General features: G+C 53.9%; 6 protein-coding genes across 6 annotated transcripts; 3 read left to right on the top strand and 3 right to left on the bottom strand.

The window, feature by feature from the left end:
• Window positions 1-317: 317 nt before the first annotated feature.
• Window positions 318-3,397, bottom strand: PG985_006974 (uncharacterized protein; the record flags this gene model as incomplete). Its single annotated transcript, XM_066826743.1, has 2 exons — window positions 318-2,970; window positions 3,033-3,397. The coding sequence occupies 2 exons, from the start codon at window positions 3,395-3,397 to the stop codon at window positions 318-320; spliced, it is 3,018 nt and encodes a 1,005-aa protein (XP_066686350.1).
• A 768-nt stretch (window positions 3,398-4,165) lies between these two features.
• PG985_006973 (uncharacterized protein) lies at window positions 4,166-4,771 on the top strand (the record flags this gene model as incomplete). The annotated part of the gene is made up of 2 exons (XM_066826742.1): window positions 4,166-4,663; window positions 4,721-4,771. The coding sequence occupies 2 exons, from the start codon at window positions 4,166-4,168 to the stop codon at window positions 4,769-4,771; spliced, it is 549 nt and encodes a 182-aa protein (XP_066686349.1).
• A 2,696-nt stretch (window positions 4,772-7,467) lies between these two features.
• Window positions 7,468-7,647, top strand: PG985_006972 (uncharacterized protein; the record flags this gene model as incomplete). The annotated part of the gene is made up of 1 exon (XM_066826741.1): window positions 7,468-7,647. One exon carries the CDS (start codon window positions 7,468-7,470, stop codon window positions 7,645-7,647), a length of 180 nt encoding a protein of 59 aa, XP_066686348.1.
• Window positions 7,648-7,887: 240 nt separating this feature from the next.
• PG985_006971 (beta-glucosidase btgE) lies at window positions 7,888-9,672 on the top strand (the record flags this gene model as incomplete). The annotated part of the gene is made up of 2 exons (XM_066826740.1): window positions 7,888-8,062; window positions 8,126-9,672. The coding sequence occupies 2 exons, from the start codon at window positions 7,888-7,890 to the stop codon at window positions 9,670-9,672; spliced, it is 1,722 nt and encodes a 573-aa protein (XP_066686347.1).
• A 2,877-nt stretch (window positions 9,673-12,549) lies between these two features.
• On the bottom strand, window positions 12,550-14,770 carry PG985_006970 (uncharacterized protein; the record flags this gene model as incomplete). The annotated part of the gene is made up of 2 exons (XM_066826739.1): window positions 12,550-13,716; window positions 13,775-14,770. Coding segments are annotated over 2 exons (2,163 nt in total), but the record flags the coding sequence as incomplete, so codon positions are not given.
• A 3,716-nt stretch (window positions 14,771-18,486) lies between these two features.
• Window positions 18,487-22,191, bottom strand: PG985_006969 (Chitin synthase 4; the record flags this gene model as incomplete). The annotated part of the gene is made up of 2 exons (XM_066826738.1): window positions 18,487-18,923; window positions 18,984-22,191. The coding sequence occupies 2 exons, from the start codon at window positions 22,189-22,191 to the stop codon at window positions 18,487-18,489; spliced, it is 3,645 nt and encodes a 1,214-aa protein (XP_066686345.1).
• Window positions 22,192-27,431: the final 5,240 nt, after the last annotated feature.

Raw genomic sequence — 27,431 nt, 5'->3', positions numbered from 1 at the left:
TAAACATGTTTCCTGTATATAGCCCTGTATAGTGATATGGCTACTGACTGACATCGTACACTCGACTTGATTATATACTTACAAATCCAGGTATCTATCTACTATGTCCATAAAACGACTTATACCATAATACAGTTTCGTAGTCACACACTAGTGCTAGTACATGTTACTGCTTTCTTGCAGGCTCTTGTCTTCCTCGCATGCCTATGCTATATACAGCAGTACCATCAATACAAAGCATACACCGTGGAGAGGAGATTATATGCGATAGATGGGTAGGCCGGGGGGTCCACATTGAAATGTTCTTTCCCCGTACCCTAGGCAGTCAAAGTCAAAGCATCGGCCTGAAGAGAGTCTGCTGCTGCTACCTGCTGCCCCCCAAGAGCAGCAGCAACGGCAGTGTCTTTGCCCCCGGATCTGTCGAGTAGCACGATAGCCTCGACCAGGACCTGGTTGGCGGGGACATTGACGTCCAAGAGCTTGACCTTGAACACGTCGCCCACCCGGACGTCGGCCATCTTGGCCACGTCGTTCATAGCGTCGGGCCGCAGCATGGCCGCGCGGTTGAACCAGTCGAGGCGGCCAACAATGCTGCGGCGCCCGGCGACGTGGGCCACGGTGAACTCGAACGTCCCCGGCAGCGGCGCCTCGTTGAACTTCCAGGCGCGCACGAGGGCCTGCAGGACCCATTGCTCCGCCCCCTGGCCGTTGTTGAGGGCCCGGATCTGCTTCTCGCGAACCCGTAGCATGGACAGCATACGATCCAGCTTATTGCGGTCGAAGGGAAGAAAAGAGTCGTCCGTGTTGCCCACCAGGCTCTTGCCACGCGTCATCTCCTCGAGGATCGCGGCCTCAATCTGCCAGTGGACAATGAGATCGGAGTAGCGACGGAGAGGCGACGTAGCCTTGGTGTACATGTCGACACCCATAGTAAAATGGGGGCCCGGGGTGGTACTGATTTCGTCACCACCTAGAAGCGCACGAAGATGTCTCCATTGGTTGTCTTGGGGCCGGACGCCGGCTTTTAGAAGGGGGTAGAAGATCTCGCTCGTATACTGTTGGATGAGCGAGGCGTTTTGTGTGGCGTGCGGCTGCGAACGATAGAGAGCCGGCACACCTCGCTCATTACACCACTGTGCAGCTACTTCACCTGCCAAGCGCATCGAGTTCTCGACAAGATCGGTACCTTGGTTCTCAGAGTACCCCACGGAAATTGAAGGGTCTCCCGCCACACTTATAAAGCCGTTCTCCATGGCAATCTGTTTGGTGTTCAGAAGGAAGACGGAAGGCTCGGCGCGAGGCTGATAGATTGGGGTGGCACCCCTCTCAAGGCGCTGCTTCTGAATTGCTTTGCCAAGTTTAGACAAGAGAGCCAGGTCGCCCTTCTGCCCGGCACTAAGCTGACCAGGCTTCATCATGGTTCTTGTAGGGATCGGCTGATGTGGTTTAATCCCAACTGCAAGTCTTTCGGAGCTCCATTCAGGGTCCCCCCTCTTTTCGCCAAGTGCAATGTTGACGGCTTCAGGTGTGATGTAGACAACCTTACCGAGTCTGCCGGGCGTGATCTTGCGGCCGAGCAGGTCTCCTCGGGTGCTGACAAGGGCGCTTATCGTAAGGCAACGCCTGTTCTCACGGAGGGAAAGCTCGTCGGCACAAGAGCCGGGCAACATGCGAGAGTAATGGCCCTGGAGGTAGACAGTCTCGGGGATGAGCTCCGCGTACTTAGCCATCCGCGAGTCGACCTTGATGGCAGATGCAGGATCTGCCACATGCACATGGATCCAGAATTGATCAGGATCCGACGTTGGTTCAACAGAAACTCCATCGTCGATCTCTGTGGTGGACTCGGCATCAATGCAGTATGTAGTCACCTGGTCCCAGTGCTTGCGACGGCCCTCAAAGACATCCCCGTCCGTGTTCATCTCCGGTGGAGTCAACACAGGGCGGGTGAAGCCACCACCGCGCTGCACCTCGACACCGGGGAAACGGATGCCATATCGAGACTGGATCTCCCAAGGAGGGATCCATCCAACCTCTTGGAGGAAGGTCCACCCCGTGGTAGTGCTGAAACCTTCGTCATCATACCTCTCAACGGCACGAATAATAGCCGACCCCAAGCATTGCAAACGCGAGTACATCGGAAATTTCTGGTAGCTAGCCCACAGCTCTATGAACTGCATTACCTCAATATCGGTAGCCGTCCACTCGGGTCGAATTTGTGTAGGCTTCTTGGATGGCCCAATCAACCCATGAGCAGAGGTCTGGCGATGTGCGCGGCTCTGGTCGATGGCTCGGCGGGCCGTCTTGACAAAATCCAGCAGGGTGGAAGACTCGCCTTTGCGTGTTTTCCCCGTACGTCTCTCGGGCGTCGTCTCCATGTAGTCTCGCACCATGATCTCGACTCGCTGTACGATGCGCACCTCGGACAGCGGGCTCACTTCGAACAGATAAGACCGCCGGTGGCCGGTCTGTTTTAGTGGCCGGAAGAACATCTCATCCTGTAAAATTGCCCTATGCACTGCGTATAGCGCGGTCGAGCTGAACTTGCCGTCCTGTTTCGAAGTAGAAGGTAGAAGAAGCTCGGCAATCTCGTGTAGATCGAGGTAACGATGCCTCACCGGATCTCCGATGAAGCTGCTGGAAGAGTCCAAAGTCCCAGCATTCTCCTGGTAGATGGTCTCGGCATGTTGCGTGAAGTCGAGCATCTTGCGAAGAAGTGGGGCGCCGGCAGTTCGGGACGGACCATGGCCTAGATCCTGTAGGGCATTGAGCGTCTCCATGGGGATATCTCCCGAAGGAAGCTCTGCAATGATGGGTTCGAGCTCGCTGGGCGTCGCAAACTTGGGGACAACGAACAAAGGGTTGACGCCGATCCCTGAAAACCATTTGCCACTGCTAGTATAGTAATGCTCGTAACCACCTACGCGGCCGAGACACACGGCGAGCATTGGTCTTCGAGATCCATCTGAGCTGTATGGCGCATCAGTGACTACGACAAGTTCAATGCACATAGCATCAAGAGCCGGACATACCTCAATTCAACCATGTCGCCAGGTGTCAGCATTGTATCGTCAGATCTGAGCTCCGAAAGCTCGTCCCCCTGGAACAAGGGAGAATTGGCATCGAACTGCGCCATGGTCACATTCTGCGGGCGCGTGAAGCTGTTGGACAGCTCACCCAGATGGGCATGATCCGCCAGCATCGAGTGTGCCTCATCGGGGTTGTTGCTCTCCCATTCCCGCAGACGTTGCCGAATTGGGATCTGGCCCTTTGTTTTCTTCGCCCGGTAGGCGGAAATCTTAGGGCTGCCTGCGACGTCCTGAACCTGGTGGTGCTGTACCGTGGCAAGTCCCTGGTAGAGAATGTCAGCTTTTATGCACGGATGGAAGACGTTCATTAAGCTCTCTCACTTACCCTATAAGTAGTCAATGGCTGGCCCCAAGAGGCCTGACACGACTTCCTTGCCAAGTCTAGCCTCGGGGACGCGGCATTGGAAGCCAGCCTTCGGGAGGTACATTGCCAGCATACGTAGGACCGGCCCGATGCCTGTAACATGATTACTTTTAGATTTGCGGGTGCGTGTTGTAAACACATACACAGCGCTGGTTGCGATGCATTCCAATGCAAATAGAAGATTTCTCGGGCAATTGAACCAAGGGTGTCACGTGCTTGCAAAGGACCCACCGGTTTCTGATTGGCTGGTTCCACTTACAGAGAGAGTCGAATTCATCATCAACGTAATCGATCGATTTCTACCTCAACGGGTTAAAACCCCTCGCGGACCTGTATCATTGAGACAAAGGTATCAATAGATGATCTCGATTGCGGAAATCCGCCCATGTATCTAGAGCATCGACTGAGATGCAAGTGGCTGTGACGAGGCGGCAAATCCGTAGGTAAGACATGTCCGCATGCAGGTATGGCTGTAATAAAGCTTCCCTTGTTGACCAGGAGGAATGCCTTGTCAACTTGTTGCCTCTTCAACTGAGGTTCAAGAAGATAGGTCTCCGCCTTCGTCGTCAAAGGCACGGCAGGCTTCCTTTGTCTCTGGGGATATTCTTAGGTCCTTCCCTCGGCACCCCTGACCTGGCTCTCAACCTCGCCTCTGTAGATCTACTACAATCCACGTTGCATTATCAAGAAATACATTTCTAAAAGATCAAAGATGGCTCTTCGACGATACGCGCTTCTTGCATTGGCCGGCGCCGCGCTGGCCCAGATGGAAGATGGCCAGATGCCCATGTCTTCTACCGCCGCCGCTGCGGGCGGGTCTACCATGCCCGCCGACGCTGCGCCTTCTTCCGGGGCTGCACCGACGATCGACGCGGCTTCTTCGCTCATGCACTCCCTGCCCATCACTACCAACACGCCTTCGTCCGAGACGGGCATGGGGGCTAGCTCTGCCTCCATGACCACGGGTATGACTGCCTCGATGCCCTACGAAGAGCCCATGACCAAGACGACGACCCCGTCTTCGATGCCGATGGACTCGTCGCAGACCACCAGAGCCAGCAGCATGACAAAGATGAGCACTATGACCACCATGCATTCCGCCTCGATGGGAGGCATGCCAATGGGTACGGGCGGGGTGATGCCCAATGGTACCGCTGGTTCTGGTGGCAAGGCGCCACCGATTTCCGGGGTTGGGGCGATGGGTGCTTCGGTAAGTTTTCTTGTGTGATGAGATGCCATTACATACATATAGCTGACACTTTACTAGATTGGGCTGGTCATTGCTTCGGTTCTGGTCAGCACTGCCATGTTGCAGTAAAGTTGGGATCGAGTTTCGACCCCTCTTCGACGTCGCGATAGGGTTTAAGGGTTTAAAAGGGGGTGTTTCCGCAGCTAGCGAAACCGAGGATATACATTAAGGACACGGTCAAATTGGGCATTTCATCTGGGAAGGAAAGTCTGAAAGGGTTGGGAGGAAATCTATTCGTATCCGTCAGCTATCACCATACACGCATCTTAATCAAGTCCTATCCTACCTCAACGGTCTGCGCCCAAGTCGCGATTCAGCCCGGGCACCGCTGCCAGTCATGGGAGTTCCGCGAACGGGGCATGATCTTATCGCAGACTTTGGCCCATGCTGTCGACTCATGGGCCATGCGTGGCTCTGTGACCATGAAATGTCCCCAATAGTATGGTGGCTATTTTTTTCTGGAGAGCCTTCCTTGGTGACAACAAACCCAGCTGGAGAAATAATCCACATAAGACGGACCCAGGCGGTGCGACAGCACGGTAATTCAATGCCGGGCAGTTACCGATTACCCAGCTGGTGCTGTCCGGAAGCTCTCGCCAGCTGAGTGTTGTGCAGCAGATGTCCTTGTCCAATGCTTGAAGCAATTGTCAGATACAGTACCCTCGGGGCATCCGCACTTCGAAATATGGGCGGAATCGTTGCACCAGGAAGGTAAGGCAACTCGATCGGTATCACAGATATTTAGTTACCTTTAAATGGCGATCTATTGGTCTGGCCAGAGTGATAGGCGACGGGTCCATTGAACAATCAGGCCTAACCCCCCCTAACCTACTGAGCTGTCTCTTGGGATCGCAGATGCCGGTACTGGCCGGCAATAAGAATAGAAGTCGGGCGAACAGAGGGCAGGTGCTGGATCAGCGGTTGGAATCACTTGATTTGACAACCGAACCCACCAGCTATCGAAAGCTTGAATATCGGGAACCAGGACGTCGAACGAGGGCGAGGCTAGATCCAGGTGTGATCTGGCTGATGAGCGTTGAAGATAGCTGCCTCATTTAGGCCGTGTGGGGAAGGAGGCTTGGAGGACCCGGGCGGCCCACGGTTCGAATGATCCCTTCTCCAGCAGGCAATTTATATACGAGGACCGGGGTGGTGCTGGCGGCCGGGGGGGTCGCGGAGCATGCCAAGCGTGGGAATAGGAAACAGGCAAGGCGGTAAGGCGCAGCGCCTCGCGTGGAGCTAGCGAGCTTAAAAGGGGGAAATGGGAGGTAGACAGATAAGGTTAGCCCGACAGAGAGATGCTTGGGCGCCGCAACGGGCAGGTTCGTAAACACAGGTCTTCTCGAACGATCGGACTGGCTGACCGACTCGTCCATGGCGAATGGCGAAAAGCTGACTCCTCCCCGGAGGAATTGGGGGATGGGCAGAACAAAGAAAGAAAAGGAAGGAGAAATAATACAACACATGTTGACATGTCCGTCTGTGCACCCCTTGACGTACCCGACTCGCCGAGCTGGGCAGCCTGGCAGCTGGACAGCTGGACAGGAGACAGCTGGGCACAGTCCGGACAGCAGTCATGTAGATATTGATGCGTTATGCGGCCGCAGGCGACCGAAAATGGAAAGGGATCGGCCGTGGCAGTCGTGTTTCTTCTTGCATCCTTCCAGCGAGCGGCCCGGCGATTGTGTCGCCGTCGCTGAAAACCACATTCACCCCGACCATATCGATAGGGCTACTGTGACCATGATCGGGCAGATCGTAGCAAGAGTCAACCGGAGAGCGTACTACATCTACGCACAGGCATCAAACAAATGAAGGTTGCCGATAACCTCGACGACGAAATGAAAGCACTGAGCTGCCCGCCCGCCCATGCCTGCCATTCGATACATGCATAGTAGTACAGGAGCCCAGCTTGGTGCCGTGGGAGGCGGGAGGGTCGACTTACCAGTGCAGAGCCAATGGGTTGATCTTGCAGGGTTGAGGAGCTGCTGGCGCGAGGTTGCAATTTCCCAGGGTCGCTTAAGTAATTTCCGTATGGCGCTAGCAGTGGCGCCGAACAGCAGGCATAAGGCACAACATTGAAGTTACATTGAACGGGCTTGACAGGATGCACTACAGTCGGACGGTCTCTTACCCTTCCCTCCTCCTTAATGCGGCCTCTCTGATTGCGCCCTATTTCATTCGTCCTCTTTACTTGTCACAGTACTATTTGGGTAAATATCCAATTTGCCTTAGCCGTCATGGGTGACTCTCGACGGTTGAAGCCTCCCCCTAAAGGGTCGCCAATGCGAGGGTCTCCCAGGACCCCCCCTGCATTTTGACCACATAAATAGCATGGTTGATTGGCCGCATTGGAGTTGCCGAGAGACTTATGCAGGTACAACGAGTAAATATGCAGGCCAGCAGCATCTATCCACAGCACGCGGGTGGACCACAGGGAAAGTGGAAAGTTGGGTAAGCAAGCAGTATGCACATGTTCGACTCGGTTCAAGGCCCAGACAACAACGCAAAAGAAAAAAAAAACGCACGACAGATGCCGGGGCTCTGATCCGCCTGTCTCACTGTGCGCGACTGCTACAAACCTGTCATTGCGCCATTTCTCGTGGGCTCGCTCATGGGCTGCCGGGTTGAGGGAAGCCGTCGCAGAAGACGGAGGGAATATTCTGGGAATACGACAGGGGACAGGACAGGCATTCGGCCAGCTAAATGGCTTGGGGGTTCCATCGCGGGCAAGGGTCGTGAGGATCCCGGCGCGACCAGCGGTGATGGAAGATGGGACCCTGCTAGGAAAGGTCAAGGTCGAAGGTACCAAAAACAACAACCATGTCAACCAAATTGGGGTGTCCATTCTGTATGGGCTGCCCACCCGCGCGCTCATCTCTTGCTCCATGGAGACGCTCGCTCCCACTACCCCCGTGAAGGCCTGCGCCGTGGGCTCGCCCTGATAATATATGTACCGCGATCTGCCCTCGATCTACCTTCTTTTTCCTCCCTCTTCCCTCCCTCACGGAACGACCCTTGATGTTAATGCAATCCTCGTGATAGCATTCGCCAACTTTCGTCCTTATACCTAATTTCAACAACCGCTTCACTCTTTCAGCGGGCACTCGTTCAGTCACGAATATATACACGAAAAATCGTAAACAGCTGCTTATATCTAATAGCTTTCGATCAACGAAGGAATAATGAAGGGAACTTTCGCCGTCGCCGCCACCGCGGCCCTGGCCGGTGCTGCCAACGCCAGCGCTCACCGCCGCCACGCTCACGAGGCCTTCCACGGCTTCGACAAGAAGGACACCAACGGCACCTGTGTCCCCGAGTGCACCACCATCTACAGCACCTGGTACGGAGAGGCTACCCGTAAGTCCCCGGCATGCAAGTCCTATACGTGGAAATAGGACACCAACTAACACGGCTCCCCAGTCTACAACCCTCCTGCTCCCCCGGCCACCAGCAAGCCCATCGCTCCCCAGGCCGCCACGACTTCCTCGGCTGCCCCGAAGCCGACGACGACCGAGAAGGCCGTCGTCCCCACGCCGGCTCCCCAGCTGTGCCCTACCCCCGGTGTCTACACCTTCCCGGCCACCACCATCACCGTCGACAAGACCACCACCGTCTGCGGTGCCTCGATGACCTCGGTCCCCAAGGGTACCCACACCCTCGGCGGTGTCACCACCACTGTGACCGGCACCACCACCATCACCGTGCCCTACGCCACCGTCAAGACCAGCGAGGGTGTCACCACCAGCACCATTGACGTGACCACCACCTTCTGCCCGGCCGCTGGTACCTACACCGTCGGCAAGCACACCACGGTCGTCACCGAGGACAGCACCATTGCTGTGCCCTCCATCACCTCGTACCTGCCGGGTACCTACACTCGCCCCGAGGTCCAGACCACCATCACCAAGACCAACGATGTCGTCTACTGCCCTTACGAGAACACCAAGCCCACCTCGGCCGTTCTCACCTCGGTTGTCCCCGCGGCTCCCGTCACCCCTCGCCCGTCTGCCCCGGCCCCGGCCCCGTCGGCCCCTGCCCCGTCGGCCCCTGCCAACCCCGTCTACTCTCAGGTCCCCCAGGTCCCCGCTTCCTCGGCCGACAAGCCCAAGCCCAAGCCCAGCAAGGCCCCCAGCCCCCCCAAGGGTAACGGCAAGGCTCCCTGGGCCATGACCTACACCCCCTACGCCCAGGACGGCAACTGCAAGACCAAGAGCGATGTCATGAAGGATGTCGAGGCCCTCACCAAGGCCGGCATCTCCACCCTCCGCACCTACTCCACCGACTGCGACACCCTCCCCAACGTCGGTGCCGCCTGCGAGGCCTACGGCTGCAAGATGATCCTCGGTGTCTTCATCGATGCTCCCCACTGCTCTGCCAACAACCCTGCCGTCTCCGAGCAGATCAACGCCATCAAGAACTGGGGCAAGTACGACCTTGTTGACATCATCTCTATCGGTAACGAGGCCATGCTCAACGGCTACTGCACCCCCGGTGAGATCGCTGGTCTCATCAACACCTGCAAGGAGACCTTCTCCGGCTACACTGGTGGCTACACCACTGCCGACACCCTCGGTGCCTGGCAGATGGACGGTGTCGCTGAGACTCTCTGCGGCCTCATCGAGTACCCCGCCGCCAACATCCACCCCTTCTTCAACGCCCAGACCAGCGCTTCTCAGGCCGGTCTCTTCGTCAAGAACCAGATGGAGATCCTCAGCGGCATCTGCGGCAAGCCCGGAAAGTGCTACGAGACCGGCTGGCCCAGCCAGGGTAAGTGCATGGGCGCCGCCTGCCCCGGTAAGGTCGAGCAGGAGACTGCCGTCACCGGTATCCTCAAGGAGTGCCCCAACGACATCGTCCTCTTCTCCCTCGAGGACGACCTGTGGAAGAGCGACCAGACCGAGTGCGCCTGCGAGAAGAGCTGGGGCTGCAAGGACATCCTCAAGACTGTCATCAACCTGGCTCTCTAAGCATCTAGCAAACGTGCTCGCACCCGCTAGCATCATCATCAAAACATCTGATTCCACCATATCCTGTACATAATTTATTCGCTCTTGAAACAGATTATCTACATGTTATGCGCAATACGCCTTCCTCTTCCTCGGTCAGTTGGATTTGCTGACTCGCTATGCCGTCTGTGGTGCCTCTATCCCCCCCTACTCGCTATCGACGGCTGTCGCGTCTTGGCCGAGAAAGTGTGATCTTGACAGGCTGCGTCCGGCGTTGCCGATAGCTGCTTCTTTTTCCTATGTGGATTTTTGACACGGTATATATCAATGAGCGGGAAGGGAGGAAGGGGAGCGGAATCACTTGGAAAGACGCAACATTACGTGCCTGAAAATCCCCGGCTACGCGACAAATAAGGGTCCCATTCATAATGTTGTAATTTACAAGTGCCTATTGATGAGAAGCACTGTTTGATCCGATTTTCTTTTGCCATACAATCTTTGCTGTCTGCCTTGTCGTGATGTTTTCCCATGTTTGTGAAGATTCCCTGATAAATGCTGCAAGCCAATCTCACTTGCACTAGGTATTATCTGCAAGCTAAGCAAGCAGGCGACTAGAGTAGTGGTATGCAACTTATTTAGGTTCATCTGCAGATCGGTATGAGAAACCCCATACTAGCAGCGTGCTACCGTAAGCTAGTAGTAACAATGAATGGGGAACGAAAGGGATATCTTACCCGCCGCCTGCTGCTGACCCCTCCGACCTACTGCTGCTCCGGCTTCTGGTTTCGGGGTGGTTCGCCGCGCATTCTAGCGTTTTGCTCTGCTGCTCTGCTGCTCCTGGTGTGTCAGGCGTCTTTTTTTTTTTTTTTTTTTTTTTTTTTTTTTTTCGCGTTGGCTCATGTCAATCCTTACTCACCACTCGCTCCTTAGCTGCTGCCGGGGAAATTGCACGCTGACGCTGGTGACGTAGTAGTGCATGCAGCATGCAGACAGGTTCGGGTTGGTAGTCTGTTTCCTTCTCTGGTGGAGGAATAATATAATCTAAATATATGTGTGCTCTCGTATGCACTTAAGAGGAAGAGCCAATCAACCCGCTGGTTGCGCGTCGCATCTCGTTGGCGTCAACAAACCCCGGGAAATGAGATGGCAGAGTGGTGTACCAAAAGCTGACTGTTTGGGTGGCAAAGTCAGGTGGAAGTAATCGGGCTGGGCAGTAGACAGGTACATCGATACTTGTATTTATTGATCTAGGTATTACTCTTACAGATCAACGGGAGGGAATGATGAAAGCGAACCAAACCGCTCAAGCTGCTGGCTGCCCTGCGCGATTCTGGCGCCATCAGAAGGTCAAAGATGGAAATAGGGGTAGTTCGTTTTCTTTTCCCCCGGGCCATAGTCGTACAAACACCTTCACCTTTCATCGCCCCCCTTCTCATATATCCTTATTTTTTTGCGTCTCTCTTTTCCTCGCAGGATCTCTCTGAACGAGTATTATAGTCTTTTTTCCCCCCCCTATAAAACGTGGGAATCGAGCGATTGTGTGTTTACGACATCCAATCATCATATAGCGTCACGTCAATAGAAACGGCACGCGCCACATGAGATAGCAAAGGAAAAACATCCAACGTGATATATATCCCTTCTCTGTGTGTGTAGAGTCCGTCTCTTCCGCTTGTCGATCTTGAGATCGCAAAACCGACGAGCCTGCCAGCCCCGACCCCTTATTGGCACGAGTGCAGCGAACGAAAGAGCCACACGCTTCCTACTTACGATTGCCCGGGTTTCACCGGCGCAGAGGCGGTGTAATTCTTCGCAACCGCAGAGACCTACCGGCTTCCCTTCCCGCGGAGGCTGACGACGACGGGATTGTGGGCACACTCCCTGTAGTTGAACTAGGTAGGTACAGCCGGCCGTCTTCGTGGGCGACTTGACGATGCGGAGCAGCTCGACGACGGGTTGCGACCTGATATCAAGATTGGCAGAGGAGGTTCAAATGACAACACGTGTAACCCCCGCCCCCTTTCCCACCCAGAAACCCCGAGTTTCTTTCTAAGTCGGGGTTCGTCGCATATGCAGGAATGAGAGAAGGGGGGAGGGATCCGAGTGACATGCGTATGCCTCCCCCTCAACCTGCTTAAGCCTGCACGCGGCTGCACCACACGCGGTCCTAGAACGCGACATCCATGGCATAATTCACCGGATCTCCGTAGTCTCCTGTCGTTTTATATGCCCCAGCGCGGCAAAGCAAGGTTGGAGGAGATCAGGTAGTAAAAGGCTTTTCAACGCAAGTGCCCTCGCTGCATGTGCATGTACGAACGATATCATGCCACATTGCCTGTGAACGTGATTTCTTGTCTCTGCAAACGCGACTCCAGGGCTGCGAACCTCAAGGCGCACCCACTGTTTTTTTTTTTTTGTTTTTTTGTTTTTTTGAAACCCGGACAGGCTCTCGAGATGGATACCGTTGGTCCGAATAGTCGCATGGCAGTGTGTATCTGCCAGACAAGGTATTGGTGGCAGGCAGGCGTGCCCTTCTCACCCATGACCCGGCAGTTTATCTGGAGCATAGTGAAATCTGAAGACTGCCTCTGTCCATCGTTTCTTATTGCTCACTAGGTTGTACATATATATAGATCGTTATAGATGATGATTTCCAGCCTACTGCTAACACTGGTTCCCTGACCTCAAGTCCAAGGAGAAAAGGCAGCATAGCGGACGACTGGTCATGTAGCAGTGAAGGTGTCCAATAGGCAACGCTGAGGATGGGACGACCAAGAAGATACAAAATAACAAAAATGAACACCACGCTAGCTAAGTTATATGGCCATATGCATTTATACGCCTTACCCCTGGATTAACCGTGGGGTCGCCCAATGCCTGTCGGCTTGAAAGTGTGATTTAAAAGGGGTCAAGGTTGCCTGATACGAGAGCCTTCCGGCGGCGTTGCGATACCGTCTCGTGCGACCCAAGAGGCCTCAAGACTTCATGCCTCCTCGGCGCACGACGGGACCAGTCCTGCCTGTTCTCTTCTTCGGCCAGATAACTATACGAGTCCTCGGCGCCGGCGTCGCACCTATCCAGGGACATAAGTCCACCGCGGGCCTGGTCTGTGACCAGCGCCAAGAGATTCTGCCCTTCGTCGGCAAAAGCGGTGCCGCCGATCTCGCCGAATATGTCGATCTTCTGTTTGGTTTCGAACGTTTGGGCGTCGATGATATTGACAATATCCGCTTCTTCTGCTGCGACAAGTACTCTCTTCCCCGAGCCAAGGGGGGAGAAGCGCAGGCTTCTTGCACCCGACATTTCCATACGTAAGACGGCCAAAGGGCTAGCTGCTCCGTTGTAGTTCCTTCTCCACATACGCGCATCCCATATCCTGACACTCTTGTCTTGGAATCCAGTGGCCACGGTCCACCCATCGGATGACCAGTCGCAGGCAAATCCAAAATCACGGTGGCCCTCTAGATCTTGTAGCGTCTCGCCTGTCTCGGCATCGGCAATCAGAACGTTGACGCAATCGCCAACCATTACCCGGAGCCTCTTGTCCGGACTTATTGCAGTACAGTTCAAGGGATAGTTGTACTTGGCTTCTGAAAGGATACTGTTGGTGGTCAAGTCGACCGTCCTAAAGCCGTGGTCGTTCGAAGCAAATGCGGCCATAGGCGCCGAGGACCGTCGGCCTGGGTAGACCTCGACATGATTCGTGATGCCACTCAGATGGTCTGTCAACCTTCCCTCGGTATATGTGAGATTCTCGGAATGCAAACTGCGGAAACGATAGTCACCGTTGAAACAGCCCACCATCAAAATGTCGTTCGTGGCAGTCAGGGTGGACACCTGCATGTCGCCCTCTATATCGAAATCCATGGCTTTCTGGGAGCGGCCGCTGATGGGGTCTATTTCCTTAACAAATCCATGGCTCGGGAAGAATGCGCGCGTCCGAGATGCGCATCCCAGAATATTTCTCAACTGGAAATGTAGTAGACGAACATCCCGCCTCAAACCCATGTTTCGAAAGCGGTAGTAGTTATCGGTCGGCCTAAGCATACGATCGGGCAGGGTAGGCTGCGAAGTTGGTCAGGCTACATCCAATTCTCGGGGCTGCTTCCGCCACGCTACTTACATGCCACTCCTCGGAGCCGGTTTTGTTGGTGTAGTTTCGGTAGGTCATCATGCGACGTTCCCGGGCCACTCTCCTCGGCACGCCCAGGTCCTCCCAATCGATGCCCTGCAGATCGCATTTGTTGCCATGCAACTGACTATATTCCACTCTGGTTGTGCCCGGGCCGACATCAGCAACTTGCGACCGCAGGCGGCGTATGTCAGGCAGTTTGCCGCGCCCGTTCTCGGCCCATATCCGCAGGAAATCGACGAAGTTCAGGTTCTCGGGCGCGAGGGACAAAGGGTTTTGGTTGCTGATGGGTATAGGGTGCAGTTCACCGAATTCCTCTTCCGTCATGTCGTCGCCGATAAACAAGGCCTGCGCAACGCCCGGTGGCAACTGCGGCGGCCACGGCAGATGCGGAGGGTTTACTGGAGGTAATTGGCCACCGACAAAACCGGGGTGGAGCTCGGCGATGGGCTGGGAGGGGAGTATTGGCGGTAGAGTATACTGCTGGGTGTGGGCCATGTGGTGGGCAGCGCTGGCGGCCTCCATGTTATCGTCATCGCCCAAAGATATGCTATCGTCGAAATCGTCGTGGTCCGAGTTCAGCTGGAGGTCCATAGCTTCGGTGGTATGCGCCATGGAGAAAAGCGTAAGATTGGTGGGAGGCGGAGAGTGGTGGTGAGATGGAGAAGGGTGCGAGGCTCCAAAGTCGGCTAATGATGGTGTCTGTTGGTATTCGTGCAATGCGGCACCGAGCAGTCCCTCCATTTCATGGTCGTCGCCGGCGTCGCCAGAGTCGGCGGATGGCGAGGCGGAGGGGTTATATGGTGGCCAGTGAGAATTAGCATAGTGCGTTGTCATATGTATGTCGTGGTCGTCGTCGGCGCCGCCGTCGTCGTGGGTTGGGAGGGCGCGAGCGGGCAGGGTGTCGTCGTGACGGTCGTCGTCGGCAGCGGCAGCGGCAGCGACAGCAGTGTGGTGGTCAGCAGGCGTATGGGGATGGTAGGGTTGGCTGTGGTAGTTATAAGAGCCAAGGTGAGCATGATGTCCGTCACTGTGGGAAGTGGTGGGTTGGTTGGAGATGGAGACTGGTACGGGGGCAGGGTGGGCATGGTCCACTATGGCACCCTGTAAAGAGGAGGAGGGCGTCGGCGGCAGCGTGGGTGGAGCACGCATCGCAGGCTAAGCTGGTCTAGTTGAGGTAAGTGAGCAGGCAACCTACCTACATGGGAGAGGTTGGAGTCATGCCCCTCTCCCAGTTCAACGTCGACGGTGGCACGATTAAAGGGGCCGGGTTTGTGGAAAGAAGGCAGGCAAGGAAATGAAGGAGGGAGGGTGAGAAGAAGAGACCAGAAAAAAAGATGTCTTCTTCAAGGGTTCGTCTGGAAGCGCACGTTCTCTCGAGTGGAATGGATTGTATTAATTACATAGTGCTATGTGACATATGCCTCTGTACAAGTTGACAGAGCGACAGAAGAGAGAAAAAAAAGGCTGCTGCACATGTGAACCATGACACATGTGGGGAACAGGCGACCGTGAACTCTGAACTGGCGGATGGGACTGGTCCAGTAGCTGGTCTACCCTACTGATCTGGTGGTTCATTGTTGGGTTCGGGCTAGGCTACAGGGGGGGCTACGGGCTGTCCACCTACCTACGTACATACATACCTACACTCAAGCACTCAATCAGCTACAAGTAAGGGCCTCCTACAACCACCACCACCTACTCCATTCGAGTCAAACTGCATCAATGATTAACCTCCCTCCCCTCCCCTTCTCGATCAGATTGCACTTGGCCCTAATTCTCGCCGATGACACGCAACAATGTCGCTTGAGGGCAATATTTGTTCCCATGAAGATGATGTGGTTTCTATGACAGGGCGTGGCCATTGGTGGTGTCACACATGTAGTGAATATGTACAGAGATAAAACCCATCCCGAGGTGTCAGCCAGTGAGTGTGTCAATTGATGTTCAAATGTAGGCATGTAGATACATACATAGATACATACGTACATTGGATCAATGACCCAACTGCAACCTCGATTTCCCGTCACAGTTGGTAAGCGCGTAGCTGCCAGGCAACCCACTCCGCTGCTAATCCCCGTTCCATGGGATCTTACCGACGTTTTCCATCTGTTTGGCTTTCTCGTTGCATAGGTATTCTGTCAAGTAATATATTCCATGTACGACTCCTGTCAACTAGTTGATTTATACGTAGCACTTGCATCCTTGGCTTGTAACATACAAAAGCCCCGAGTCGAACCCGCCGTTCCCACTATTCGCTACATACTTAACGAGTCGGTTCCGACAGCATGATATGTCAATTTTTTCGAACTCCAGCTTAGCACTTCAGCAGCAGCCGTTGGAAAGGCGGGAAGAAAAAGAGGGAGAGGAACAGAAGAAGAAAGTAACAAAAAAGTACGATGGACCACTACGTACAGCACGGCGCGGCACAATGCCCTTGTGGCTGCCACCATCCTTGCAATCAATACCACAATCTGCATTTGTGCCCGTTCCGACTAGAGTCCACAAACGGACGCAAAGGGCATGCTTTGGCGAGCAAAGGGATTCCATATTTCCCCATTGGCGGAGAGGATAATGTTGTTCTGGGTTTTCGGGAGCGTGACCGCCAGCCAGCTCATTACCGGGCGGTCTCGGTTGATAGAGCCAGCTGACCGGCGTCGCCCATTCAGAGGAGGTGGTCAGCGCCATGCACACCCACCCACGCAACCTTGTAAACGTCGGGACCATGGCAGCAAGCCTGCAACCGGCAATGTGGAACGGTGGCGTTGGACGTGGCCCTCCTTGACCGGTTACAACTTATATAACCCGAACCCTGTCGAGAAACAAACTTGCTCCTTCTCGGCATACTTGTATACCACGCATTGCCTTGAGTTACGCCCAAAAGCCTGGGATGCTAACGGTAGCAAGCGATAGCGATAGCAAGCGAGGGGCGGCCCGGGGTGAACCTGCGCGCCGGGTCCATGGGGTTCGCCATTAATATCAGCATCCGTCACTCAATGGTTGTTCCAACGTGTCGCAATTGCGCTTATGAGAGAGAATTGGAGGAGTTGGGCAACTATTGCCCTTCGGCTTTACGGTCTTCTGTACAGTGACTGCCAAGCACCGTTGCCCCCCCCGTCTTTTCCGTCGAGATGCATAGGCCTACTACTGGGCCTACAAGCAAAGCAGCCTGGCCTGCTCAGAAGCCTACTAGCCTGATTTCATGTTCCACTCGGTACCCCTGCGCGCCTCGGGTCACTGCGTCGCTAAGCCAGACGATCACCCAGAAAACTGGTATCAACCTAAACCGGTCTTGTTGTACAATACAGTATAGCAACCCAAGGCCAATATTCAGATAAATGGCCGCTGATGGGGATGCCCAATTCCTCCCAGGGATACATATTGGTCAATCCCTGCTCCAGCATGGACTGTTGTCGTCCTTCTGCCTCCTTCCCTTACACCCTTGCATTGATGCGTGCCAGCCTAATGGCAGATGAAATACTCATGCCGTCGCCTTTCGATATCGATACGCACGGCGAGTTCACGGTCTGAAAAGGCGCGGGCACCTACCAGACATGCAGAGCGAATCTGCCGCCAGCGTGCCTCGTGCCTGTAAGATTGAGGTAAGAGGGACAAGCTGCGGCAGCAGCAGTGCCACTCGAGCGAGCTTTCCGGTATACTGCTTTCGCAGACGTCCCATGCGGGTGATCAGGATGCTGATGGTGATAATCGATCTGAAAGTAAAATTTTGGGGAGGTCATGCGGATGAAGGGAAGCTGGCTATCATTATGTTAGCCCTGCTGATTCCCCCCAGTTCAGCTTCACCAGAAACACACACACACACACACACACACACACACACACATACGCATCAATCTTCGATATCGCCCTAAAGTTGCACGATAAAACGGCTTCTCAAAATGTATACTCGGCAAGACTTGGAACAACCACGCACGGACCCGGAGAAATCCCACACAGGTGTCCCAGGCTGTATACAGTCTCCCTGGCCACAGAAGAGGACTTCCCGGCAATATACCTCTGTCCAACAGACGAGAGAGGAGGTCACCACTTACAAGCGCACGTCGTGACACGACGAGACGCTCAAATCTAGTGTTCCCCGCTTGACGAGCACAACCGATACGGGCTCGGCTACAACCTAGCACGGCATCGGTACACACGCAGGCGGGTAGACGGGTGCCCACAGGACGACCAGCGAGCCGGGCATGACCTCTCCCATCTGACGATTCGGGTGCGAGAGGTCACTCAGCACTGGCACCGCTAACCGGGGCCATCTGTGCAACCATCCACCTGGTCGAGCCCGACAGGTATAAAAACTACGTGTATACACATGTACATATAACGTACAAGAGCCGAGGGAGCTGGAGAGAAACGATGCCGTGTATCATATCAGTATTGGTTATTAAGTGTCTCTGGGCTGGCATCCCATCTGTAGTAGCTATATACGTGACCGCCACCGTAAAGCAGCTATGCTCGCCTGCAATGTTGACGCCGATTCGATGCCTTCGTAAGTAGCCGGTTTTCTATACTGAATAACCCAATTAAGAAAACGAGCGACGCCCGCTGAAAAGAAAAGCCCACGTATGAACTGGACAGAAAAAGCCCGTCCATCCCCATATATATACGTATCACAATCGTAATCCCTCACTCGTATTCCACATATGCGCATCACAACTCCCCCTTCTTCCCATTAAGTCTCGACTTGTTTAGGCATCGGAGTAGTACTGGTCATCATAGGGATGTCTTCGCGGCAAGTCGGCATTGGGCCAGCTTTCCGCGACATTGTCCTTCGATCCCCAGTAGTTGTTCTCCCTGATGCGCCTCTCGCGCTCGAATTCGGCCCAGCGCTTCATAGTAATCTTACTGCTGTCGAATTCACCTTCGTACTCAATACCCGCCTTCTTGGTCTTTTCTCCAGCCGTCTTTCGGGTATCACCCCACGAGAAGTCGTCAAACTTCCAGAAGGCGTATGTGGGTAGGATGAAGTTCCAAACGGGGAGGGAGAGGAGGTAGATGAACATCCAAACAACATATGACCACGAGTGGGCAGTGACCACAATCAAGATCGCAGGAAGACCAAGAATGAGACCCAGCAGGACAAGAGGTATGATTTGCGCCGGTTGATGGACGATAGAAATAATGACTATAAGAAAACATATATTAGCATATTGTTTCATTGGCGGGATAGCATGGCATTACTGACCGACGTAGAAGGTGAAGGCGATGGCAGCCGGAAGGACGAGGGTACCGATCAGCTCGATGAAAATAACAAACTGCATGCTGAAGCAGAAGGTACCGCATAGGTCCTTGACAAGAACAAGCTCCATAAGGTTGTGGATGGTGGAGTTGATCCATCGACGTCTCTGGGACAGAAGGACCATGAAGGTATCGGGGACAGTTGTCTTGCAGACAGCCTGGGGAACAAAGACCTGCTTGCGCTTGGGGAAAGTCCGGAGCATAAGAGTGGTCAAGTATCGGTCCTCGCCCAAAAGCAGCAGATTCTTCTTGTGGAGGGTGTCGACCACGTTCTCAGAGTAGTGTTCGACGACATCGGGGTTCGCAAGAATGGGAACCCAATAGTTCTGGGCACCCTTGGGAGCTTTGATACGATACATGCAGAAGCATCCAGGCAAACACGTGACACCGCCAAAGACGGACTCGAACGACTTGGACATGTGATGGGATATGAAGTATTCGAAGACCTGGATAGCGGTGACCCAGCTCTGGCGTTTATTGGCAATCTTGGTCTCGCCGCAGAGGCCCATGATATCGGGGTCTCGGACCAGGGCACAGAGCATGTGGGTAAGACTGTCAGGGAACACTTTCGTATCGGCATCGACCATGAGAACGGCCTCGTAGTAGTCGGGCGAGATGCCGGTCACCTTCCAGAGACCATTGAACATCTCAAACTCGAGTTCCGTCATGCGCTCGTCAAACATAACCTTTTGCAAGAACGACATCAGAATGATCTGACTGTCACGCTTGCCACGATTTCCGGGCTTGGACTTTTTGGATTCGTCGGGTGTGCCACACTTGACCACGACCATCATCGGTACTCGTTGTTGTCGCTCGAGAGGCACGGCAGACTTGGCGCCGTAGTCGTAGAAACCAGCATAGATCTTAGCCATGTTGTGTCGCTTCGCTCCGCTGGCAACCGCAACGTACGAGAATGCCTCGACGTCCTGAGGTGCAGTTGCATGGTCCTTCATCATACCGAGAGCGATGTCAGGCGTGGTCATGGTCTCCCCGTGACCTTTAATGAGACCATCGCAGATAACGAGGATTACTTTGTGGCTGTTGGGGTAATCAGTCGTGGCGATCGAGTCGAGAGTGGTTCGCAGACCGAGTTCGCCCTCGGAGTAACATGTGACGAGACAGATCGAGTGAATCAGAGGGAATCCGAAGGGCTGATAATCGGCCGGAGGTTGCGGAACAACAGCCTCGTGTATGAATCCAGCAGGACCAAAGCCATCCATCGGGGTTCCCTGACTCGAATAGGGGTCGGATGAGTTGAGGAAGCTGGTCCTGCTGTCGTTGCCTTGCCTGTACATGGAGTTGGGGTGCAGCAGCGGCCCGGTGGAGGCTTGGCTGGCCATGGTAGTGGGCTGGGGGCGACGGGGGTTGCGATCAACACCATAGGCGGCCGAGAATCGGGAGGTGGTCGGAAGGAATGTACTGGCACGCTTGCTGGTCCTATCCGAGCCACCCACACTGCTGCTCAGATCACCAGGCAGCCGCGGCGGGGCCCGGTAGATATCATCTGTCCAGTCCTCAATTTGCTGCTGCCTCTTCTTTTTGTTCCCCGACTGTGACGTTTTGGGAGCTGCATACTTCCGACTAATAAACCATTGGAAAACTATGGCCAACCCGAATCTTGCGACGACAACAGACAGAATAAGTACGAGTGACAGGTACAGCACGACCTTGGATGCAATGCAACCAACTGTGTCGGTATCAACGGTGCCAACCTTGATGATTTCCTCGAAGCATTCGGCAAGGTGCTTGTCGCCAGAGGTCTGAAATGACCGTGTAATGTCTCGCCCATGAACAAGACGATTGGCAACGGTACCGCGATCCCTCAGTTCCTTGAAGCGATCTGGAATGTCCACCTGCTTCTCATCAAACCAGTTTAGAAGATCGAGATCCAGCACGTTACCAGAGTAGACCATCAGATTCCGCGAGTTGTTCTTGATATCGGCCCAGTTGTAAAAAACGTCTGCGGTGGAATGAAGCTCGAGGTAAAATTTGTCACGGGCTGTTTGAGATGTGTGGCACGCATACCCGGGGTAATAAGTGACCGTGTCGTTAGGCTTGCTGGAGCCGTCCTGGTTGAATGGTTTGCAGGGAAAGTACCAAGCCAAGTTATCTTGATCATTGGCATTGCGCGGAATATCAGAGTTGCTGGTCGCAGTGATCATGCCCTTGCATTTTCCGTTGACATTCTGGAAAAGAAAACTGCCATCCTGCCCACCATGTTTCTCGGGCAAATCGTATAAGATATTGGGCAAAGTCTTGTCCAATCGTAGAGGGATACCGTCCGCCGGAGGATGTCCAGATTTCGTCAGATCGTAAGCCGTACCGTGAAAGATCATGTAGCCGTTGCCGACCTCGTTGACGCGGAGACGAGTGACGGGCGAACCACAAACCACTTGGGTGAAACCGAAAGTCAAGAAGCCCACAATACCCATGATGAGCAAGATGAGACTAATAAGGCCCATCTTCTCTCGCCACGCTCGCCTCTCGGCTTTGGATTTCCACCCACAGCAGCTGAGGATAAAGTCGGGGCACCATAGTGTGACCACGGCGCAGTAGAAATTCCAAGGGCTAGGAGGGCTGAGGACCTCCTTAGGTTTCTGCCTCTTCGAGTCCCTGGCCATCCTACCGCCCTCTGAAGCCCGCCGCCGTTTGGACCTCGTGCGCCTGACCTTTTCCGGGTCACCCTTCCGGGACTTTCGCGGAGGCGAGTTCTCCGACCCATCGTCAGGGGAGCGAGCCGTCGACAGATCTGTCGTGCCTTCTAGGTCTTCGAGGATAGGGTCGTTTCCAGTGGAAGATGGCAGCACCTCCATATTGGCAGCATGTTTCCGGTAATGGTAATTGGGATGGTCCTTCCCGATCCGGTTCCTCTCTGGGCGGATCAAACTCCTTTTGCGCGAGATGGTGTGCTCGTCGTGAGGAAATCCGCCACTTTCCGTGCTTGGCGACAACGGCAATCTCTCTGTTGTGCCGTTAGGATTATCCGTCTCGGCGTAAGAGGCGGTTGAAGGCGCACGTTGATGACCTTGCCCCGTTACCGGGAAATATCCTCCTGTCTCAACATCGGCAGGGCGGTTACGCCGTGACGGGGATGGTCGATATGAACTTCGCGCCTCGTGCGACCGCCGGCCCCCTGGCCTCTCGGGGAGCGACATTCTTTCCTGAGCGATACCCGGTGTTAGCAAGCCTTGGCGGGCAGTGTAGGCTAATCAAGAAAAATGAAGGATTCGTCTCTCGCTATAGAAGAAAACGCGATGTAGGAAGAGAGCACGGACTTTGATCGGGCAATTAGGAAGATGTCCTCTCCGTCAGCGCAAACAAGCGCGGTTGGTCGCGCAATACACAAATGACGCCAGATATTGACATATAAAATCGAGGAGCGACGTCAAGGCATCCGAAGGAGAAATAAACGATGTCGACCAAAGTGGATTGGGGAAGATGACGGTGGGATGCTCACGACAGGGAGAGAAAGACGATGCCAGAAACAATCAAAGCAAGCCACTGTTATGCCGTCTCAGAAGAAAGCAGGCGTTACGTACAATTGGAGTGTGTGGGCTCGTCGCAGCGGGCAACAAGAAAGACAGGCTCACACTCTAACAATAGAGAGGCAGGCCAGCTGCAGCTAAGACTCTAGGAGGGAGGATCCCTGTCCGTAACCAAAGAGAGCTGAGCGCGCTGCGACCTTGCGACCACGCTTGATTACGGTAGCGCTACCGGCCTTGGTTTTGGGGTGGTGTGAGGGTTGGGGTGGTGGCAGGGGGCGCTGCGGGCGGCGCAAGTCGAGACGGGTCAAGTGCCACTGATGCGCGCAGAAAGCAAGTGGCGCTACAAGACCCAAGCACGTCGGATTGCGGGCGTGCAGAAAGCTTTTGGCTGATGCTGGGCTGGGTCCCCGCTTCCCCTTTTTTGGGTCGCCAAGGAAAGCCGCGGGTTGGGGGTTTTGATTGGAGTGATTTCCGTCTCCTTCAGTTCAGTGCGCACCACGCGATGACAACGAAGGCCTCAAGCTGTAGTATGTGAGGCAATTATAAGAGGTGCGGATAGCTCAGGCGAGGCCAGACTTCAAGAGGGAGAGAGGACGAGGGCAGTTGGGACGCCGTGCGTCGATTCCAGTTTGATCTCTCCAATAATGACACCACCACGTGGGTCTTGTGTTGTTCGGACTGGAAGGTGGCCTGCGTGCGAGGAGTTTCGAATCGGTTGGAGCACGGATTCCGTTCCTTGTGGGTTTGCTGGGCTGGGTATGTATGTATATAATGGGCGAGATAGCGAAGGAAAGATTATGTAGATAGCACAATGGCAATGAAAGAAGGTATTCAACTGGAGCGATTGACAGGAAGAAGGGCAGCTGATTTCGTCGTTGCCATTCCTCAACTGAGCCGGCTGGACAGGAGGAGATGGAGGGCTAGAAGGTGAAGATTGGAGGTCATTCCAGCCCGCTCCGATTTTTTGGCTCTATTTGCCCAGCCCAGTAATTGAATGACAAGACGGGGAACGGGACGGGGGCCAAACAGAGTCTAGATTGAGCCGAATTGAGGTCTGGCGGACAGTATCGATCTGACGGCTTCTCTACTGGCTCCATTCACTTTGAACACTGTATGGGAGCTCCCTGCCAAGGAGGCAGGGTGGCATGACTGATTCATTCTTTTCTTCTTCTTCGCCGCCCTTCTGTGTTGTCGCCGACTGGGCCTACCAATCCAATCCAGGCGTGCGCGCACTAAAATTGGTCAATCGAGGCTAAAAGAGCCCGCCTCTTCGAGGAGAAACCCATATTCGGGGGCGGCTATCGGGTCTTAGAAGAGGCTAACAGGCTAAGGTCGCAGCGATACCTGGGCAATCAATCATGTACCTACATGCACGATTAATTATTAAAGCATACGACAGGGGCCCCTGCCCAGTGCCAGTTGGCCTGCCGACGAGGCTTCATTCAATTGAGTTGCGATCGAAAACCCTGATTCTCTACATGACCATACCTGCATGTTGACAGCCATGTCATCGTTAGTATATCTGCCCATACTGGAAAACATACCTTATTGTTCTTCAATATCCTGCTTGTTGTACTAGTAGTATATCACCACGTTCCCTGATTCAGAGGCGATTTCGTCGCCTGTCGGGATAGATTTGGGATGCCAACAAAACGAATGAAACTGCCATCGAGGTAAAAAGACCAGATGAGCATCCATTCCTCCATCAGCTTGTAACAAATGCCGAAACGGTCCTCTTCTACAGCAGTCTTCGGTGATGCTCACCGGCTTGAAAATGTTTAATGAATACTCGAGTCCTAGAACTATTCCAGTACAAGACAAACAAGTAAATAATATAAAATATATCGAAGGTTACATGTAGGTTCCTACTATCAACAGTTAACTGCCTAAACAACCACCGCAGCAGTCCGTATATTTAGTGTCTAAAGATATACTCTAGGTACGGAGTATAGCGTTTAGGTAACGTTCTTGACACATGTTGTAACAAGGTGTTATCCAGAGTATGAAACAGCATCCACTGAACAACAACCGCTCAGCAGATGAATTGAATGCAGCGTCATGTTAAAACACGCAGTTTCATATGCCGACACATAGGGGAGTCCGAAATCAAGATCCGGGGCCACTCACCGGCTCGCCGCCTACGTGGAGCCGCATGAGTAGGTAGGTAGTGTGTGGTTGACCTTGAGCATCGTGTCTAGCTATGTCGCAATCCTGGTCGTGCCATCGTCATATTTCGTCGATACACATTGGGCTGGTGTGAATGCCCAGCATCCGCCTGCCATGTCGAATGTGATTTCCCCGTAGTGGGTGCTTGTCAAACGCGAATAAACGTGGAGATTGACATTCCAGTCTCAGGATTCAACGTGGACCTCGATGGTCGGGAGAAGCCGAGCTTGCGATGGCCGTAGATCTTGCAGTCGGAGAAGCGCATCACTTGTTCCACCAGATGGCCAAAACCCCCGGGACAATTACGATCAAGCTCCATAGATCTGACTTTGACAACAAGCACTGTAGGGTTTCGATTCAAGGATCACGGAAGAAAGGTCGTTAGAGACAAGCATTCCCCCTAATCAAGTCGAAATATGTGTGCTTTTGTTTTCTTTCATGGCGAGAAATGGCATTGATAAGTGCCTCGAAACCTTGCGGACGTTGAAGAATGAGTGGCCGAGAACAAGCCAGAGGGATTGCACGTCGTCGTGTAAACAAAACACTCTCCGGCCGGGGACACCGCTGCGCGGAACGACGGCCCACCTCAATGCTGTCTTCATCGCCGGCATCGAGCAAGGCCGAATCCTTAGAATGCGACTCCCTAATACCCTACGTTACCACGGCCGAGAACTCAAAAACAATCATCTTGGCCTACAAGCGAGCCCTCGTATGCCCAAGGCCCTTTTTCTCTCTAAGCGACAGCCGGCTCCAACGGGTGTTCCAAAAAGATGCAAGTTGATGCCAAATACGAGAGACGCTAGGCCGCAAGCTGCATACGGCAAGGGACTAGGTACATAGTTTATTGGGTAGCTGTCAATTTCTCACACTTGAGCGATACTTGTCCAGTACTTCCTATGAAGACTGGGTTGGGTTTTCTAACATCCATCCAGCTCCAGTGGGATGGTTGGATGGCCCTCGAATTCCGTGCTGTCCACCAGATATATCATCATGGGAGTCGTTCCGGCTTCGCCTTGCGCCATTCACATGCGGGAGGAACTGAATCTTCTACCAGACCAGTCCCTGTCAATACCGAATGCTTCTGATTCAAGGCTGGCTGCATACGCTCATCGATGACATACATGAGAAGTACGTTGGCGTATACGTGCGCATCAACGCAGCTGCACGCTGAGAGTTACCAAAGGTGGTGAAACAACGCCAGAAGCCAGTGCAGAGGTGGCTGTCCCCGCTAGGATGCATCGGACCAGCTGAACCCTTCGATGGCTGCCTTCTCGTGTTTTTACGTGTAGAGGCGACTATTACGGCGAAACCTCGTGGGGAAACCGATGGATATCATGAGAAGCCATCTTTTACAGCTGCAGAGAAAGCCCGTGTCGACTTTTTGGAGTGCCCCCCTCCAACGCTTTCCCCCCTTCTCGCAAGGATTGTTGCGTGGATACAGTACTAGTATCCATCGTTGACTTGCGATCATACAATTTCCAGGGTCCAGTTCCACTTTTCCACCGCACGTCGAGATTTCACGATGTCCGGTTTGGAGTAAAACCACTGCAAATCATTCCTTGGCGCGGCGTTGCGCACAAGAAACAGATGGGAAACCCTGTCGTGGATATCGTACCAAAACGCACCACGACCAGCCAACTGAGACGGCTGGCCGGCCTTGCCCAGCTGAGCCGGGAAACACAGCTGGTGTGATGAGCGGTTGTTGCGGTTGGCGGATAGGCGGCATTGGCGCAGCTTGCTTAGGTAGACTTACATGCATATTACGATTATAGCAATGCACACATATATGTGGCTATCAATAGCACCGAAACATTTTTTTGTCCTGCGGAACAGCGGCTGATCGCAGCGGAGACAGCTCCCCAAGTAACACAAGAAAAGAGGTTCTGTACCTCTGTTAAGCCTCTCACATACTTCGTACCCTCTCTTCGTCTTTCTCCACCGATGCCCAAACGAACTCATACGATTATGTTGTCCACACCCTGTTTTGCGAGATGAGCCTGCTTAGAGATCTTCGGCTTGATATAGATATTAATCCTCAGAGGTAGACAGGCAGTAGTTGGGGAGACTCGGCATTACGTCAGTCCAGCAAAGTGGAACTGGCTCATCCCTACCAAGTAAGAGGTAAGTGACAAAAGGCGAGTGCCGGTTCAAACTCAGGGCCTGCAGCCGCCGCAGGCACGAATGCAAATGGTCCAAGAGTTTATTACAATCGATCCCGAGCGGGAGGAATATGGGAGCACCTGCAGCAACTTTACTTTGTTTTCTCACAAGGCTGAACCGGGACTACCAACTTCAAAATTTCCTGCAAGCCTTATAGAACCAAAACCCATGTTATAAAACGATTTGACGTTGGGATGACACTGGCACCGGTTGGCGTGCGGGATGCTCGCCAATGTTGCAGCCCAAGTAACACCATTGGCATGGGTGTCTCTTTGATTGCTGACACGACTCCTTGGGCGTAGGCGACATAGGCACCATGCCAACAAGCCGGCAATGCAGCCAGGCACACCATGGACGGGATGGATGGTATGATGGTGCCAACCCGAAACGCACTGATGAAATGAGCAACAAACATCACGACATCCACGCATGCACTAACAGCACCACTAGCCTGCTCCAGCCTATTACCTTTCTGCCTATGTTGGTCCCGGGTACTAGTAGGTGACAAGAAGCGAACCCTCGAGCAGAGCCCCGGGCCCTCCGTGCCAGTAGGCCATTGTCGATTTCTTTGACCGGCCCGTTTC

The sequence above is a fragment of the Apiospora marii genome (assembly GCF_038362585.1).
Source record: "Apiospora marii strain CBS 49790 chromosome Unknown utg000004l_segment0_segment0, whole genome shotgun sequence".
NCBI lineage: Eukaryota > Fungi > Ascomycota > Sordariomycetes > Amphisphaeriales > Apiosporaceae > Apiospora > Apiospora marii.
Note: the sequence above shows the minus strand (reverse complement) of the source record. Positions and strands in the feature narration are given on the sequence as shown.